This window comes from Camelus dromedarius, chromosome 1, assembly GCF_036321535.1.
Source record: "Camelus dromedarius isolate mCamDro1 chromosome 1, mCamDro1.pat, whole genome shotgun sequence".
Lineage (NCBI taxonomy): Eukaryota > Metazoa > Chordata > Mammalia > Artiodactyla > Camelidae > Camelus > Camelus dromedarius.
Genome location: NC_087436.1, coordinates 83,533,284 through 83,553,224, shown reverse-complemented (window position 1 = coordinate 83,553,224; position 19,941 = coordinate 83,533,284). Strand labels below are relative to the sequence as shown.

Genomic DNA, 19,941 nt, shown 5'->3' with positions numbered 1-19,941 from the left:
AGATGTTCTCAGAGTTGAAGTAATAAAAGTTTTAATTGAAGGGAGGGATGAGGGAAATAGAAAAATGTAGGTGGTGGTAGTGAACTCAGGTAGAATGAGAGAGGCAATATTCTCTCATTTAAACCGCCTTAGTAACAGAGTATCCATTTTATGATGGCTTAGTTCGGCCAAATTCTATACCATTTATCTGTTTCATATAGAGCGATTTGAAGTCTAGGATGATGTTATTTTCAAAAGCACTCATATTTGTTCAAGGGTGTTTCACTAGGTTGTTTCCAGACTCTTCAGATTGGATTGATTTATATTTCAGAGTTATCTTCCTGAAGTAATAGTTTCAAAAGTTGTTATGGAATCATGATTCAATTTTCAAAGCATTTTTTAATCTATTTAAATAATAAATTGCATTGCCTTTTGAGGGGGGGACCACTGGTTTTATTAATTATGTATTTATTTATAAGTTCAGTTTATTTCTTAACTTATTTGAAATTTCTTTGTCCAACTGGTATACCTCTTCACTAAAATTCAATGAGAAAAACTTTTTTGGATTCATTTTGATTTCTAAGAACGCTCTAGATATGAATAGCACTTAAAAGAGAAGATATAACACATGCTCAGCTATAATGCAATGGGTCCAATTCTCTGAGACATTGAATTTAAAAGTTTTTTTTCTAATCAGATCATTCTTTTTTATTATTGAAGTAGAGCTGATTTACAGCATTGTGTTAGTTTCTGGTCTGTATATCAGAAACATAGTGATTCAGTTATACATATATATATATTCTTTTTCATTATTGGTTATTACAAGCTTTTGAATTCAGTTCCCTATGCTATACAGTAGGACCTTGTTGTTTATCTATTTTATATGTAGTAGTTTGTATCTGCTAATCCCAAACTCCTAATTTATCCCTCTTCCTCCTTTTTTCTCTTTGATAACCATAATTTTGTTTATTTCTGTGAATGACATTTGTGTCATTTTTTTAAGGTCCACATGTAAGTGATATCATATGATATTTGTCTTTAACTGACTTACTTCACTTAGTATGATAATCTCTGGGTTCATCCATGTTACTGCAAGTGGCATTATTTCATTATTTTTTATGGTTGAATAGTATTCCATTGTATAAATATACCACATCTTCTTTATCCAGTCATCTGTTGATGGACATTTAGGTTCTTCATGTCTTGGCTATTGTAAATAGTGTTGCTATGAACATTGGAGTGCATGTATCTTTTCAAATTAGAGTTTTCTCCAGTTTTATGCCCAGGAGTAAGATTGCTGAATCATATGGTAAGTCTATTTTTAGTTTTTGAGGAATCTCCATACTGTTTTCCATAACGGCTACACCAAACTACATTCCCACCAACAGTGTAGGAGGGTCTCTTTTCTCCACACTCTCTCTAGCATTTATTGTTTATGGACTTTTTAATGGTGACCATTCTGACCAGTATGAGGTGATACTTCATTGTTTTGTAAATCAAATCATTTAAAATGCTCTAGAGATGTTGGAGATTTAAGGCACACCTACTGTGATTTTTTAAAATTTTTGTTAATTGAGGTATAGTTGATTACAACATTGTACTAGTTTCAGATGTACAACATAGCAATTCAAGATTTTTATAGATTATATTCCACTTAAAGTTATTGTAAAATAGTGGCTATGTTCTCTGTGCTGTACAGTATATTCTTGTAGCTTAATTTATGCATAGCAGTTTGTGTCTCTTAACCTCCTACCACATCTTGCCCCTCCCTCCTTACCTCATCCCAATGGTGACCATTAATTTGTTCTCTATATCTGTGAGGTGTTTCTGTTTTGTTATATTAATTTGTTTTATTTGTTTGTTTTTTAGTGTGACCTGTTCTTGGTAATACAAATAATCACTATTTCCTCTTATTTTCCCCTTCTTAGTGTATTTTCACTTATTTACTCATTGGGTTAGTTCAAAGCAAAGCAGGCCACATTGTTTTAAAGTAAATAAATTTTCCTAGCCAGTGTAGCAACAGTGAGAGATTTGGTGTTCATGCCCAGTGTTTCATGTCTTGGAAATACGAAGAGTTTTTGAAGAGTTTGTCTTGTGTTTTAGGGATACAGAATCAGTTATGATTACCAGTCGGTTACCATATCACACTAAACAATTTTGACATTTCTCTAAGGAAACCCTACTGAAGCCTGTTTCTCCTCTGCCAGGAAATATCGTTTAACAGGGTGAAAGGTCACTGGGACAGTCTTAAGGCAGCTGATCTCAGGTGTGGTAGCAGCTGTTGTGTGGGACATGACTTATTTTGTGAGAACAGAAACACTATTATCTGGACTCCCAAGGGAGGTTTAGAGAAAGTCATGCCCAGGGAGTCCCATTCCAGGAAAATGTGCTCGAGCACTTATTTATTGGCAGTGATCACTAACTGAGATTCCATCTGGCAAAAATGTGGATTTTTCCCCGTCCCAGAAAGTTGGAGAACAATTATGTAAGTTGTCTCATAGAATTTATTTTTAACCACTTTTTATGAAGAAATTGCAGTCCCTTAATTATTAGAAGAAATTCACTTTTTTTAAGAAAAAATAGAGCATCTGTATGAATTTGTATTTCACTGTATATTTACGTACCATAAATTATAATTTATTTCTTTATTTAATTTTTATTTTTTATATAATTTTTAAAGGTTATATTCCATTCACAGTTTTTTATAAGATATTGGCTATATTCCCCACAGCAGGTATGTATTATAATTACTTGTCTTTTGATAAGAAATCGTTACTCAGTCTTTCTGGTGAATGTTTTGACATTTATATTGGGAAGGCTGGAACCGGTTGGTCAAATCCAAGTGTCAGTGGAGTGGAGAGAAGCCTGAGACGTACCTCTCCTGCTGTGGGCGCCTGTCTGCCTTGCCCCACTGTGTGCAGCCTTCTCCTCTGCTCCATGGCAGCTCCACGAGATTTTAAAACCTGAGTAGGAGAACCCTGTGAGCCTTTGAAGAGTCCACTAAGGCTGATCAGATACATTGAAATCACCCCATGCACAGTTTTAAAAGCAATTAGAATTAAAGAGGTGTGTCTTCAGAAAAATAATTATATAATATCCATCCCCAAGGGATTTTTCCCCCCAGCAATCTTCTAATAAAGATTAAATAAGTCTCGGAAATAAGTGAGGAAACATTTTAATTATGTTCATTAGTTATTTTTTACGTCTACCTTATGTAAAGCAAGTGTATTTGTTTCTGCTGTTACTAAAGAAAAACAGTTTAACTAGAAATTCCTTATTCCTCTGAGCATGAACCTGTTCTGAATGCCACTGGTTTGCTTCCTCACATAAATCTTATATGAGGTTTTATACTCGTTCTTTGAGTTAAGAAATACTATAGAGTTTTTTTTTTTACATAAAAACAACTGACAGTCTTCCTGTCATTTCCATATATTAATTTCTTAGTAAGAGGAATACAATTAAGAATACAATTTAAAACTTTGATTTTCCATCTTTTTTTCTTTCTTCCTCTTTCCCTCTGCACTGTGTAAACCACTTCCTTTCCCCACTGCAGCTACAGCTGGCTTCTACCATTACACAACACACACACACACACACACACACACACACACACACACACACACACACACACACACACACACACACACACACACACACACACCTTAAGAGCAGCAGAAGAGGTTTGTTCTTATCCACAGGATGTCTTTGGTTCAGACAGCCATTATAAGGCTGTATAGGCCTTATTTACTATACATGCAGTCATCTGAATATAAGCCTCCGACCGAAAGAAAGGATTCTCTATTTCCTAAAGCCAGTTGATAATGTGTATTATCAGTGAGTAAGTATGATACTGCGTAATCGCGAAAAGCTTTTGTATGATGGAGATGCTATGGCATTCCAGTGCTGGCTTCATGTCAGTCATTTATGAGCTGAGTGCTCAAGTTAATTAGCTTCATTTCCACATCTATTAGAATAAGGACAGCCTAGCCTCTCAGTAAAGTCTGGTTGCCTTATATATTCCACCGCTTCGCTTCCTTCTCCCCCTTCTCTTATTTTTGATATTTTTTGTTGATGATAATGATATCCTCTGATGAGGCCTGAAATTCACTCGTGTTCTAACACAGATTGCCAGAGAGCAAGTTTAATCAGGACCCATGCAGCAATACCAGAATATCTAAATTATACACTCCCTAAAAATCCTGGCTTCATAATTATGAAAACCCCTATCAGATTGAGCCATCACCATTTATGAATACTATGTGAGTGTCTTGTGGGAGGTATTGCTCCTTAGTGCAGTTTTTAAAGATTGACAAAAATATGAGGAAGAAACCTTGCCTGAGAAGCACCTTATGACCAAACTTGTAAGACAGAAATTATTTTAATATATCATTTTGTCTCAGGAAACAAATCGATCTGCTATTAAAACAGTATATGAAAACAAATTAGTGTGGCCACGAAATGTTCTTGGTTCTTCGGTTGCTTCAAATTGATGTTGAAATTAAAACAAATGAAGCCACATCATTTTTGGAGCAATTGTTGCTCTTGATAGCACAAGTGCAAACACACATTATTACCAAACTCTTGGAATCTGCTAAAGAAGTTATGTAAGAAAATTAGAAGTCTGCAAGCCAGCTGAAGTGTAGAAAAGGAAACAGACAACCGAGGAGAAATAATGTAAAATGCTTAAAGGATTTGGAAAGTTTTGGATAGAACCTTACTTTGTACAACTCTGTGATTGCACATCAGTGTGTAACCCCGGCGGTTTCTTTCTTTAGTCAGGTGTTGGTTATCACTATCCTTCATTTGAACCTATAGGAGGCGTCTGCTTTATCTTAAGTGTAGGCCTACAAGGGGAAATGTTAAAAAGTAGGTAGCAATATTTCTTGATAAGTTAAAGTCTAATCAAAGGAGCTATATATCAGTCTCTGGTGAAGAGTGTTTGATCTGTCAGTTCATTCATTCAGCCCATACTGAGTGTTCTGTTTAATGACTGCAGTGAAGATAGAGCTTTGTCCTGGAGAGCTAACAGTCCAATAGGGAGATAATATGTAGATTCAGATACTAATAAAACTATGTGGGGAAAAAAGGAGAGACATCATAAGAGATGCAAAGGACTGTATGAGTTAAAAGGGGCAAAAGATTTGTTCCATTGGCCTAAACCTGAGTATGCACAGCATTTTGCCAGGAGGAGATGGAGTGGGAAAATATTCCAGACAGAGGGAATAGTACGATCAAACGTTTGGGGTAGAGAAGCCCAGAGCAGATTTGAAGACAGTGTCCAGGTCCCTCTGGAGTGGTTTCCTTAGGAGATCTAAGCAGTTGAGTTAAACCGGAAGGGTAAATTGGGGTTCATCGGTGGAGGGTCTTCATCATCATCATATTAAAAGAATTGGGGTTCATTGAAGAGGTAGTTGGGAGCTTTTGAAGCTTTTGAGAAGAGGAGTGAGTGAGCAGATCACCATCACAGTAGGAAATTCACTCTAATAGTGAAATGGATGCTTTGGAGAAAGGGTGAATGGAAGCAGAAAGATCACTTTGAAGGTTATCATGATACTGCCAAAGACCAAACATTGGCAAATGGACTGACGAAACAGACCTGACAGGACAATCAACAGATTTGGTTCAGGAAAGGGAGGAGTAAAGATGACTCATGCTTTGAATGTGATTCATAAAGAGAAGAATATCGTCATTAACAAGAGGGGCCAGGAGGAGGAGAATTGGAGGAATCAGATCACATAAGGCTTTGAACATGTTGATTAGGGGGATAATATTACTAATTATTGAGCACTTATTTGCCAGGCACTGTTCTACATGTTTTACACGCATGATCTCATTTATTCCTCAGAGCAGCTTCAGAGCTTTTAAACCACTGGTCCAAGTTTACACAGCCTGTCTGCGGTAGAGTCGGGATCCAGTCCCTTGGAGCATAATTCCAGAGCGCAGTTTATTAAGCCCTAATAAAATGCCCATATTGAAAGATGTGGGGCTGGGAGGTGAGGCGGGAAGGGCATAAGAGAGGAGGAAAGACAGGTGAAATAAAAGGAGGACTGAGTGATCAGGGACACTTGGAGAATCCCCAGGAATGATCACAGGGAGCCAAAGGCTTTCAGAAAATCGAAGGTGGGTATTTCTGAAAAGTTAAGCGTGGGGAGAGATCTGAGACAGAGCATTTAGATCTAGTGGTCCAAAGAGCATCGGTGGCCTTAAAAGCAGTTTGAGAAACCTGGTGGTGTTTGAAGTCCCTTGGTGTGGGGTGGAGGAGAAATTTCTGAGGATGTGGGAGCAGCAGAGGTGGGCTTTGAAGGAGCCTGTTGGTGGAGAGGAGAGGGAAATGGCGCTGTGTCACCAGAGGGGAGGGGAGGACTTCTGAGGAAAAGTGTTGGAGTCGGGGGAAAAGGGGAGAGATCAGGCTTCTTCCAGAGAGAGAAAACGATGAGATCCAATACATGGATAAGAGGTTTGAGTCCTATGAGTAGGGACTTGTTCGTTCTCATGGACTAGGAAGTCAAGAAGAACAGGCAAGATGTGTGTGTGTGTGTGTTTGCAGGGGGCGGGGGGTGTACTTCAACTCTTAAAGCCAAGAAGATTAGAGGCACTCAGTCCTACTTGATGAGCTTGACTTTCTTAGTATATTCAGGAGGCAAGGTAATTAGTGACTGAGAGAGGCAGATTTGTGGCGCTGGAGATGGGCCACAGTTTCTGTGGGAATGCAGTGAAAAATAGTCAAAGGCAACTACAAAGGTTGCCACACGGTATTGAGGTTCATGCCGAGATTAAATAGCATGAATTTTTAGTCTAGCTCGTGGCTAGGGTTCTGTGACTTTCTTTTGCAGTGTTTAGCAGTCTGGCAGTAGAGCCCTCAGCTGGCACGATTTATAAAGGGTGAAGAAGCAGAGGAGGATGCTAGTGAACCTGTTCTAGAAATAACTGAATGCTGAGGAGAGCCAGGAATGTGCCTGTTTTTAAAAAAGAACTGCTGACATCTCCCTACTAGTATGGCATGTTAGAGAAATGTTGATAGGAAGACTTAATTTATCAGGAAATATATGTGGAATCAGATGTTAACATTTGAATGCTCCTATTCACCAGTATTTTACGTCTAGGATATGTTGAATGTAAATTGTAGTTCAATTTAATATATTTTTGTAGTGTTGGGTCCTTTATTATTGAACTCCTGTGTCTATTTTAGCCATAAAGTATTGATGTGACATTAAAATCAGAAAAGACAAAATATTATTTCTGTCATTTGAATTTTAACTATTTCTAAAAATATTTGTTATCATATGAGATATTTCAAAAATGCACGTAGAATAAAGTAGGCACTATGATGAATGGCAGAGTTCTGGAGCAGGCCTCAGAAGTTCTGAATCCAATTTCTTTTCTGCCACTAACTTTCCATGTGAATTTGAACAAACTGCTTAATTTTCTAGTACCAAGTTTACTTAGCAGTAAGATAGAGATTATGATATAAAATATAGTGATCTCCTAACTCAAGAAGTTAATCGAAGTGTTAAGCAAAATGTGAAGGCATTTTTGAAACATGAAAAACCTAAGCAAATGTATAGAACTAAGTTATTGTTACTGGAGAATCAAATTAGAATTTCCAAATCTAGAATCAAAACGAAGACAATACTGATAATTTCAATTAAAGTAAGTTCTGGACTTAAGTCAACTTCCATTGTTTTAAAAGGCTGATTTTAAGTTACTGATAGTCCATCATAATGTTTGAACATAAGGTTCAGGATGACTAATTCATTTTTATAAATATGATAGAGGATTTAGTCAGACAGTGAAGTGTTTTTATTAACAGGTACAGCAAAGGCAGTAGATGCTTCCAGTAGGACTTTGTGTTCTAAATTCAGAATTATGAACAGTCTGCTAAAAAAAAAAAAAAAAAAAAAAAACCTGGGAGAAGCTACAGGGGAGAAGGATACCTTTTGGTCATACAAGCCCCCTCTGTTTGTGAACATCATAATCTCTGGCTTTCTGCCCTTTCTTCTACTAAAAGTAATGCTCTGGGCTTTGTTGTAACTCTCAGCAAGTCTCATACTATGAAAGAATTCTTATTAAAATATATTTCTACCGTTCTTGCTGTGTATAAAACCTATGGATTAACAAATGTGTTCCTAAAATAATACTTTAGTGTTCTACACTGAAGAGGAAATTATAAGGGAAAGCTGGATAATTAACAAGCATTTAGCAGACCTTATGAGAAATTGATTTGGTGTTACCTGTTAAAAATAGATCAATAAATAACCAACCAAAATAGGCTGGTGATGTTCTTAGAGAAAAATGACTACATAAATAAACACATTCAATTTTCTAAGGATAAAATGCAGAAATAATACGTGGAAATAGTTTCCATGGGAGTAGCCACTTTGGTCCCTTGAGAACACAGTCAGTCTTGGACGTGTGTTCTCCCCAGAAATGGGAGCTACGTGCCTTGGGAGATGTCACCAGTGACTAGTAACCACCGCAATGTAAACAAACATCAGCAGGAAAGAAATACGGGTACGGCAGGGGTCTCAGAAGTATGCCTTCCTTCTACAAAAGTATCACGCCTTCCAACGCTAGTGGTTTGATTTTTCTTTTCTTTTCTTTTCTTTCTTTCTTTTTTTTTTTTTTTTTAAGGAAGAAAGGGGGTGGTTTTATACCATTCTTCTGCCTTCTGCCACAAAACCCCTTAGTTTCAGAGGCAGTGTCTTTCCTTGACAAATGGATTTCCTTGTTGGCAGCCTCCGTAACCTTGGGAAGCAAGAGACCCTTTGCTCTTGCTGCGGTTATTGGTTGCTTTCCCCAGACTGACACGTTTGTCTGTGGACTGGCTGGGAGGAAAGTTTCGAGTTACCAGAATTAGGCAAGCCCTCGGAGGAGCCGGAGGAGGGGCGGCGGCGGCGGCAGCAGCAGCGCAAGCAGCAGCCAGCGCCTTTAAGCCCTGCGGCAGTTGCTCCTCTGATTGGCTGGGTGGTTCAGCTGCTTCCCTGGAACAAAGGTCAAAGTGGACTGCAGTGTAAATGTAGAGAGACAGCGATCAAATAGCATTGCTGGAAGAAGTTTGGAGGCTGAGAACAGCAGTACGCTGGCTGACTGCAGAGCAAGTTGCTTCTCCAGCTGTGAGGTGCAGCCTCACACCCCAAGCCCGGCTCCGTTGCCTCCAGAAGCCAGCAGCCGTTCACCATACAGGCGACCCAGCTGGGCGCGGAAGGGACAGTTGTGAGGATTTCCTTGCAAATTTACAGGCAAGGATGGCTTGTGAGATCATGCCTCTGCAAAGGTAGTATTCTTTCCCATTTGTTTTGTTTTGTCCTTTCCTTTATTTTCTGAGTGGTATAAAACCGTATCACTTTGCCGCTGCTTGGCATCTGTCAGTAATGTGCTGCAAACTGTGTAGAGTCCATTGGACATAACTGTTCTTCCCTGAGACCAGAAATATGTATTCTTTTGCTGCTTTTCCTGACATTTATGCCCAACTTTTATCTTTTTCACTTGGTGAGTCTGTTCAGTTATTTCCTTCCTTGAATGAAAATACATGTAAGAAAGTAGCTTTGACATCTGAAGAAAAACAGAAACTGAAGAATATATTGAGCAGATTTAAAATAAAACTGAGTCAGCTTCTTAGCGATGTTGTGAAGCTGTGGTAAGCGCTAAGGTCACTTTGAAGGATGTCAGTAGGCTGAGGACCTTTTTAAAAATGCCATCTCAGGACTCCTCTCTGCTGGAGTTCAGATCTAGGCAAGGATTTTCCATCAATAAGTACTTTATTAATATGTGGGCATAAACATTAAGGGCATTATTTCCCCGTAAATAATTCTTGATAGAGTTATTACACAAATGACATCTTTAAAGAAAATTACTATGTAAGAATGGTGGAGCACAAGGCTCTGTCTTGCTCCTTAATGATTGTAACGTAGACTGCAGAGGGTGGGGTGGAGGAGTTATACCAAAGCAGAAAGAGGTGAATTTAAGCAAAGGGCTTAAAAAGAGCACTGCTGGTGAACTAATAAGTGAATAAAGTGTCCTGGACTTTTGAAGCTGGAAGTCGCCTCGGTGGTGACGGAGTCCAGTCCTCTCATTTCACAACAGGAAAGCTGAGGCTTGGAGGAAGTCAGAGTTGCCCATGGTCATGTTTGATTATTTTTAAATTTACTTTTGCCAGTCATATTATCCTCTTTCAACTGCAACTGCCTTACATGCAGTGGCATTTGATTCCATGTACCTGCTTCCTTGAAGAAAACTCTAGAGGGCTTTACTAGTGAAAGTGATTTTAAAAGCCAAATAGTAAATATGGTTTACCTGTAAGATTGGAAAAACCTAGACAAAAATGAGTTTCGTTTTTAAAAACCATGCCACCAGTCTTTTACTGAATTTTGAGGTTTTAACAATGAAAATAAGGTAAATGAAAGTTTAATGTTTGTTTGCAAAATGGTTCCTGCAGATGTACACTGTGAGATGAAACAGTGTGGTTGTTCTTCCTTCACTGTAATGACAAGTGCACTGTAATGGGAACTTGAGGGGCTGTCCCTAGAATTCCTTCTCTAAAATTAATAACCCAAGGGAACAGAAAGTGATTTATGGATAGATCTGAAATCTTTCTGTATTAATTCAGTGGCAAGGTCCATGTGCTTGAAACTTGCAAGAGACTAAACACTGGTGTACCTTTTTTGGAATCTTGAGTTGGTTTCCAGCTTTAAAGTTGGGGACTTATTTTTTTCTGGTATCAGTTCTTAAGTGTCTCAAGCAAGTCCTTTCTAGATAAGCATGTAAGCTGTTACTGCACTCTGTAATAAACTACTCAGTGATATAATAACTGTTAAGTAGAAAATAGATTTTTATACTGCTAAAATATTGTTTACAGAGTTAAACTGATGAAAGCAAAATAGAATCAGTATAATTTCCTCCAGAATTATTCTGCATTGTGAGTCCTTATCAATAAGCCTATGTAAGAGGAATAATTTGTGTATTCAAGAATGCTGATGGGTGCCTTCAGTGTTTCCCCATCCCTGAGAGTGTAATTTGATTGATGACCCTGCAGTCTTCACTTCTGGCCTGTGCCTGCCTTTGATTATAAACCTCTGGAAGGCAAGGGCTAGGTTTGTGTGGTTCTCTTCGTTAAGTATCTCTTGTGAATTTAAGTGCCTATGCAGAAAACTTTCTTGTTTCTCTATAAGATTGCTCTTCCAGTCCCAGTTCAGTATCTTTAGCTGAGGATTTCTGTGACTCTGGTAAAGATGACCGTGACCAACTGCCCCCACTGTTATCCTGCCCGGAGCAGGAAAGTTGCAGAGCCCTGTGGTCTGCGTGCCAGCTGATGGGATGAGGGCTTTGCTCCATTCTGTTTAACAGCACTAAAGGGCTAGAAACTGAATTAAAGGTGGGTGAGTGAAATGATAGCTTTGAATACCAGTTAAAGAAACTCATGCTCACCATCTGTATTGAGCAGAGAGGCCAGTACTTCTCATACTTCAGGAGCATGAGAATTACCTGGGGACTTATTTTTAAAATCAGCTCCTTCCTGCTGCCCTCCTTCCCTGGACTTATTGAATCTGAATCTGGGTGTGACAGGGAAAGTGTCAACATTTTAACAAGCTTCCGGAAAGCAAATCTGGTACAAATGGGGCACACACTCAGAGAAACACTGATCTAAACTATGGTTAATGATTATCGCTTGCATAAAGCCCTTGACAGCAGGGACATGTAAGATTCTACCACTCTACTGCTCAGCAACCCCAAATAACATGCTTAATATCAGGATCCTAGGTGCTTTTTTCTTAACTGACGCTTTCATTTACTAGATGGTCAGTGTTACCTATTAAAACAAAGTATACTAACAATGTTTTTTTAATATGTTTTCTTTCTGACTGAACACCACTCTGTACTACCAGTGATATTAAGGGAATGAAGACGCAAACTGCTTCACAGAGGTCACATGCTAGTGAGGATGCAGACACATTACCAGACAATTACAATACATGTGGTGAATGCAGTGATGGACAGTATAATTAGCATAATAATAGAGATGCCTGCATGGATAACGTTACCCTATGTTTTATTTAACCTCATTTACGCATCTGATCTTATTAGAGGGCACGTTTGTACCCCAACGCCTACTTAGTTTATAATTTCCAATTGTGACTTTTTAGCCTTTCTTAGCATAATGTGAAAGTAGGTAGAAGATAAATTTCTTACTGCTAATCTGTAACTAAGATGAGAATAACAGATGAGGTTGAAGGCTAAGAATGAAATGAAACACTTTGGTTCCCTTTAATGCATTTTGCTATCTGTTTATTACTTAATGTAATTAGCAGACTTTCCAGAATGGAAGTGACTATATAGAAACCCATGATCTTTAGGAAAAAACTACAGGGGCTGAATGTTTAAAATGTGACCCTCTGTAGAATGAAGAATTCAGTTCTTAAAGTTCACTTCAAATGGCTCAAATTAATGATTATATCTATTGGGATGGTTAAATTAGCCCAATTATTTTTAAAAATACCAAAATATTTACATGTGATTTTTATGTTTAATGATAAAACTCAGCACATTCTGTGGCATTGTATGGGTATTCTTGCCAACTGGAAAAGTTCCCCCAGAGAAAATAATGTCACAAATAAGTAGAGAAACTATATTAAGAACTGAAATTAAAGTTTTCTTTTCTCGGGTTCTAAATTTACCTTATGTCACTAGAGAGATAGTATGTTTTTATCAGATTCCAGGCTTTACTTATTCTTTAGTTTCTTTGCATGATTTATAGCCCATTGGATTATTTTTCCTTAGATATTATGGATCCGTGGGTAAGGATCTCTATTTTATGTAGAGAAAGACTTCAATAGGCTGAAAAATAAAATCTTAACTCACTCATATGTCTATGACAGAACTTTCAACTTTACAGTAGTATTTTGATTTGCTTGATTAGCTTTCAAATAGTCACTAACTCATTTTATATCCACAAGGGCTAATAATGGAAGATGAAGTTAAGAGCACTCAAGATTATTCTAGATTCCTCTGGTTTTAGTGCGTTGGCATCTGCTTTCCACATGTTTAGCGTCATTTTTTCTCTTGGTTTTATCAAAGTGGGAAAATGAGATTAATGATGTCTGTAACTCTCTTTTTCATTACTTCATCTAGCACATTATGATGGTGAAACACATCATAATTCCAAATTGTAATGGCTCTTTGGGAAGATTTATGGCACAGGGTTAATTAACATGTATTAGCGATCCAGCCTGGGAAAATTTCACTGAAACTTCTTACCAGCAGAATTCATCTAGTCTTCCTAATTATTGGTCTTTAGAATATCCTTTTGCAAACAAGTAGTCATTGGAAACATGGGGATGAGACGGGAGTCAAGCAGGGAACAACCCAGGTAATGATGGCTCTGCTTGTGGATCGTCTGTGTGGTGTTAGAGAGCCCTCTACTGCTTGTGGTGGTGACACCTTCAGCTCATTTATCTGTGAACCCAAATTATTCCAAACCTGTTGGCACTTTGAAGGTACTCCCTGTGCTCCCCACTCTCCCCCTCCGCAAACAGCCTGACTGAGTTAACAGCTGCCTCACTTCAAGTCTGGGTTAACCCTTCTAGGTTTGAGTGGCTGACTTCATCATCAATATGGTCTATGTTTGGTGAGAACAAATAAGATCTCGGTGGGCTCCTGTCTCACGTGATGATTGCAGTGCCTCTGGAGCTTAAAAGTGTGCTGATTATTTCAGTAAAGAAGCTGGTATGCACTAAGGTGAGGATATTCTTAAATTTTACAGATATCACCCTCTCTAAACCATTGAAAATAGTAGAGATGTTAGGGAGTCAACACAAAACAGTGGGGAAAGCAATGGAAAGATAGTAAACTTGCCATGAAAAAACATCCAAATCACTATGCTGTACACCAAAAATTAACACAACATTGTAAACTGACTATACTTCAATTTAAAAAAAAAAAAAAAGCATATCCAGACACTGACAGCCAAGTAGCTGTGTGAATTTGGGCAGGTCGTTTTCCTTATCTATAAAATGGGATGATAATACCCAGCATACTTACTTACAGGGGGAATTTTATAGTTAAAAGAACATGGTAGTTTTTTGTAAATGATGAAACTACTCAAATGTCATGAGTAATAGCAGTTTGCTTTTCTTTTGTTTATTCTTACACTTGCAATATCTTTCAATTCCTAGAAGTAGGAGTGCTTAACACAGTTAAGATAAGGCTCTATCACTGCATTGAATTTCATTGGATGAATTTTAGAAAGTGACCTAAAGCATGATTTGTGGGAAATGCCACTGAAAACACCATAGAATCAAATTTCTTGAAACTCTCAAAACTTTTTACCCTGTTTTTTCCTATGATACTTATATATCTGTGTGATTATCAGAATGAACTGCCAAAGAATTGGTTTATACTATATAAAACCTCTTCAAAGCTCTATGTATTCTTCCCTTAAGAAAAGCCAGAAATGACTTCTTTGGTAATAGCCGTACTGAGATGTAACTCACATACCATGCAGTTCACCTACTTAGCGTATACAATTCAGTGACTTTTAGTATATACACAAGGTTATGCAACCAACACTGCCATCAGTTTTAGAGTATTTTCATAACCCCAAAAGAAGCCCTGCATTCTGTAGCTGTCATGCCTTTCTGTGGGCTGAATGTCTGTCTCCCCTACAAATTCAGTTGTTGAGTCTCTAATCCCCAGTGTGGTGGTATTTGGAGGTGGGACCTTTGGGAGGTCTTTATTTCTTGGATAAAAAAGCTATGTTAGTGGGAAATAGTGGGGACAAATGTGGTAAAGGAAAATCATGACAGTGTAGGAACAGATCCTTGACTCATCTTTCTGTGCAGAGTCCTCTGTCAGAGGGAGGGCTTGCTAGCGGGAAGAAAATGAGATAATTTGCATGGCTTCCTGCAGTTTTGTATACCTCAGGAAATCCACATTCAGAATTAGTTAACAATTTGGGAAATTATATATCTATTTTAACAAGCCCTGAAGAATGTTATAATAAAAGTAATTATTGAAAGAAGTTAGTAGAAATAGTTTACTGTTTCCTTCTTCCCTTCTGCGGGTATTCCCATATTCTTTTGATCTTGTTGCAGTAACTAAAGATTAGAAAACATGTTAACTTACTTATTAATGTTCTAAAAATATTCTCTTATCCACTGATACCAACACCCCCCAAAAGAAAGTTACTGTATTTTACATTCTGAATTACTGCCTCCCTAAGGCAGTCTTTCCATGTCTATAATAATGATAAACATCACTTTTCTGAACAAGAACCTCAAAGACAAATGAAAGCTTCCGGCTGCCTTGAAAATAGTTTTGTGACTAAACCAAACATTTCTTTAAGCCCCACACAAACCTTTGGGTTTGCAATGAAGTGAAATAATTTTCTTTTCCTGCTCTCAAGCTAGAACAAACAGATCCAGTGTGTGGCAGGGCCATGTTCAAACACTGCCTTGCCTGGGCATATCCTCTCCTGGGTTCACTGTACACCGCAGAAAGTACAGTGTTTACATTACTGGTGCAGTGGCGGAACTCCTGCCTCTGCCTGTGCCGCTGGAGAAAATAAATTTTCTAAGGAAGGGTGGGGGAAAACCCATGGCACAGTTGCAATTCCATGAAGTTTTGAATGGAAGGGAATGAGATAAATGAAAATAATCAGCATACAGATATCTGAGAGACCTTCTTAGCTGGCAAAATTAATTTTGCCAATTATAAACAATTTAAATTCTCAAAATATTTAATCAAATGGTAGTGTTAGCACTCAGCATGGCCTTGATGTTGCTGATTTTATTCAACAGCCACTCACTGAGCACCCAGACTATTCTAGGAACCTTGCTCACTGCTGGTGGGACAAAGATAAAGACAGATCCAGGAGGCTGAGCCAGCGTCTGGACTCAGGAATTTTAGTGTCTTGTGCTGAGCGCTGGCTCATGGCTGTGAACAGAGCTTCTCGGAGTCTGGAGCTCCCTCTCCAGGGTGATAGAGATGGCTTCCCAGATTAGATGACATTTGAGCTGAGAGATGAAGTATTTACCAGGCGGAGAGAGATGGAGGAAATATTTAAGAGAGAGAGAGGGAACAGCATGTACAAACAGAGTTATGAAAGTGCAGTGAGAGGTTGACGGAGACATGCTGCCCTGAGATCAGGAGGACTCATGTGTGCCAGGTTTAGACATCTGGATTTTACCCCAAAGACAAAAGGGGAAGCTGGAGAGGCTGTTAGGTTAGGAGGACAAATCTTGTGGGAGAATCAAGGATAAACTGGTCTGGGTGGCAGGGAAACAGAGAGTATTGCCCCTATGAAAGACGAAGACAGTAGAAATGGAAAGGAAGGATGAGATTCAGAAAACTTGTATCTTTCTGAGATAGAATCAGTGCAACTCGGTAATTGATCCCATGTCGGAGTAAGGGATAAACTTTGAGAGCAGTTGGCTTGTTAATGCAACTTTAGTATTACAACAGGAATAAGAATTCTGTCCTGTGACTTCTAAGCACATCCCCAGCCAGAATCCCCTGTAATGTGCAGCATGAGACTCTAAGCTGTGTCGACCAGTCCACAGGCAGTCCTGGTTCACTTTTGACCCTCTCACTGTAGGGAGAGATGCAAGAGAGACAGATGCTAAAGCAACCCCACCCCTCCCTGCTTAAAACCTTTACTCCTCTTCCCTGACAAGCAAGTACCCTCTCCCCCTCTAATCTCCCAGAGACAGAAAGGTGTTCATCAGCTGGAACTAGCTGGGTAGAGAGATTGAAATAGAATGAGATGCTTCCGAGTTCCCTCCAAGTATAAAAGTTCTTTGAATGAAAAAGACAGAATGTAGGTTACAAACAATGCCACGGTCATAAAGTACAGAGGAATCAGAAGAGACCATGTGTCCCTGAGTTTCCTCCTTGACACCATCCTGTGGGACAAGCAGGTCAAGGATGTTTTACAGAGACCTGGAGATTCTCTGTCAGCTCCCACGAGCTTCTAGAACGACATTTCTCATGCCCACTGCTGGGCATATCTGGACCCGCTTCCTCTCTGATTTTCTCTGTACTACTTTGGCCCAGAGCTGATTCCCAGAGTGAGGTAAAGAGGGAAAGAGTGGTTTCTCTCTGTTCTATGAGAACATAGATCTTAACTCAGCAGCATTCATTGGGTATTGATTACACATCAAGCAAGGGAGATGTGTTTTTAGCACAGCGTTTTTCACCTGTGGGTCATAAAACCAATTTAGCAGGTTGTGACCAGTATTTCATTTAATTTTATGTAAGTGAAGTGTAACAAAATAGAAAATATCCAAAGTCAGAGTACTTTCATGACATTTTTGTCCCTCTTACGTGTCTGTATACTACCATGGTATAAAATGTGTTCCTAACTGGATCGTGACCTGAAATTTCCCAGAACACTGTATCTGGACTGCTTATTGAAAATAGTTTATTTGAATGAGAGGTTAGTACAGGCCTGGAAATAAAAACCCCATGTCAGTATGGAAAGTCGATTCTAGTCTTAGCGTCCCTACAAATGAACTTTCAGAGCACAACCTTTTTGTGAGATGGAGATACTTGTTAAGCTGGTTCTTAATTCTGGATTTGGAAAAAAAATTTTTTTTTAGTAATTGTATGTGTTTCCTAACACAGCTGTAATAAAGTACCACAAACAGGGCAGCCCACTGACCCCAGCCACATCCTGTGTTAGTTACTGATGAAAGGCACTGGGAGTTTCTCTCTTCAATGACTTGGCTTTGCAATTTGCTAAAAGATTGAAGGACATTGGTTCATGGTGCAGAGACGTATGGTCTCAGCGTTCTCGGGGCCAGAGGTCCCAAAGTAACCTGTTGGCGGGGCTGTGCTCCCTCTAAGGACACTGGAGAACGAGTTGTTCCAGGTCTCTCTCCTCGCATCCAGTGGTTCCTTGGCTCGGGCAGCACAACTCCAGTCTGTACGTGGTGTTCCCCCTGTGTGTACATCTCACTCCCAGTTTCCCCTTTTTATTAGGGTGCCGGTAATACTGAATTAGGGCCCACTCCAGTGGTGTCATGTTAACTTGGTCACCTCAGTCAGGACTGTGTTTTCAAATAAGGTCACATTCTGAGTTTCTAGAGGTTGGGCTTCAACACATCTTTTCAAGGGGATACAGTTCAGCCCATAACAATATATTTCAGATTTCTACTAAACAATTAAGAAAATGGTAGAAATATTTTCCTGTCTTACTGGGGAGAAGGGTTCTACATTTTTGCAAGTCTTTTTGTTTTGTTTGTTTTGCTTCCAAAACAATACCTCTTCACGTTGGCTAAAATTTCTTGTCCTGCGAACATTGACAGCTTCAGCTCTTTGCATTTACCCATTGGTCAGGAAAATCTGTTTGCTCCTAAATGTCAGTAATTTGTTTTCATTTCTACTGGCTAGGTGTTGCATTCTTAGTTACAACATGCAAATAATAAGACTATAAACAAAGCTGCTTGGGTTAACAGTAAAGAATTATACATACATCTACAAAAATATCCCCCCAAAATTACACTCCAAGCACTTAGCTATGAGCTGATCTGCACACGTTTACATTTGTTTTCCAAAAGGAAGAGGGTGATTGTTTTTTTGCAATATTCCTGAGTGGGGCCGAACCAAAAATCCAAGCTGCAGAACATCAGCTGCTACATCACACCTCAGATGGATGCACAGAAATGCTATAAATGGAGGGTAGTATATGTCAATGCCTGAGACTGTGGATAAATCAAAAATGCTCAAGTGTGGTACCTTATGTTTTGCAGAGGAAGGAAGGAAAGAAAACATGCTAATTTCACTCACCTAATCATTCTCTAAGAAAATTCTTCCACTTAGCACATTCTGTTGCAACATGAGGGGGAAACCTGAATTCCAGAGACAGTGTTTACTTAATACTTACAATTTTGTCCTTTCACGTGTCCCTCACTTCCTCTCTCCCCTTTGCTCTTTGGTTTTTTTTTTTAAGCCCCAGTAGATGGTTCTTTAGTTTTATCTATAAATGAAACCTAATCCTTAGCATTTACCCATTTTTCTGTACTTTTCAGTGCTCAGGGAATACTTACCAACTGTTTCTTCTAGCTCAAATCACTTGAAAATGTAGTTAAAGTGTGTAGCTAAATATGCAGATTATGTTAATTTTGAGGGTAGCCAGCCACATTAACCAATTAGAAAGTTGGACTAATTGGAACATTTATCAGGACAGTTCAAAAGGGCATTGAATGGAATGGTGGTTTGATCCAGTAATTGAGGGTCCATTCTGAATCCCTCACTCTGGGAATTTTCCCAGCCGTATTTGATTTTTCTTAGACAGAGAAGATGCCATGCTGTTCACAATTCCAGTTAGCTTGCTCTGTAATTAAATTTCTGTGGCCTCAGTTTAGGAACGAGTGCAGCTCATAAAGAGACTGTAAGCCTGGGGGGGTCATTCATTTCTGTGCATTTGCCAATGTTGAGCCACATAAAGAAATAAGTTAGATGGCACCTCTCCCCCCCAAACCCTCATGTCTTTGTTATTGCCCTTCTCAGTTATAGCTCCTTAGATTTGGACTGTCACCTGAGTCTATTTGATAAATGTTCTTCCCACAGGCAGCTGTTTTGAGAGACTATAACACCATGTGTCTGAAGACCTTAAGCACCCGATGGCCTGACATACATGAAGTGATTGCCCAAATCACTCCATGTACTTGATTTTTTTTTGTGAAAAAAAAAAAAAAAAAAAAGCAGATTAATTGGCTGCTTAAGGTTGGCAATTATTCAGAGTCAGCAAACAGGAAATAATTAAAACATGGGTTTATACTAGTAACCAAGGAGGAAATTGAACAAATTCCAAGTTGTTACAGTTTGTCATTGGCTTCGTTTCGTGACACACACTCCCCTTTTCATTCCCAGTACATGTGCTTATTTTTAAAAATTGAAAGTGAATCTGAATTCTCTATTTCAAACTTTGGCAAAAAATTATGACTCATTTAATATCATTGGACATAC

At 38.8% G+C, this 19,941-nt stretch overlaps 1 protein-coding gene across 6 annotated transcripts in view; it reads left to right on the top strand.

Moving 5' to 3' along the window:
- Nucleotides 1-19,941, top strand: part of FAM13A (family with sequence similarity 13 member A) — a 285,708-nt gene that overhangs the window by 187,459 nt on the left and 78,308 nt on the right. For 2 of the 6 annotated variants that reach the window (XM_064486381.1, XM_064486377.1), the window contains exon 1: nucleotides 8,878-9,253. The exons of the other annotated variants lie outside the window; for them this stretch is intronic. In XM_064486381.1, coding sequence (XP_064342451.1) covers nucleotides 9,225-9,253 — 29 coding nt within the window. In that variant the 5' untranslated portion in view covers nucleotides 8,878-9,224. Of the gene's footprint in view, nucleotides 1-8,877; nucleotides 9,254-19,941 lie in introns of those variants that run through there. 6 annotated transcript variants of the gene reach the window in all.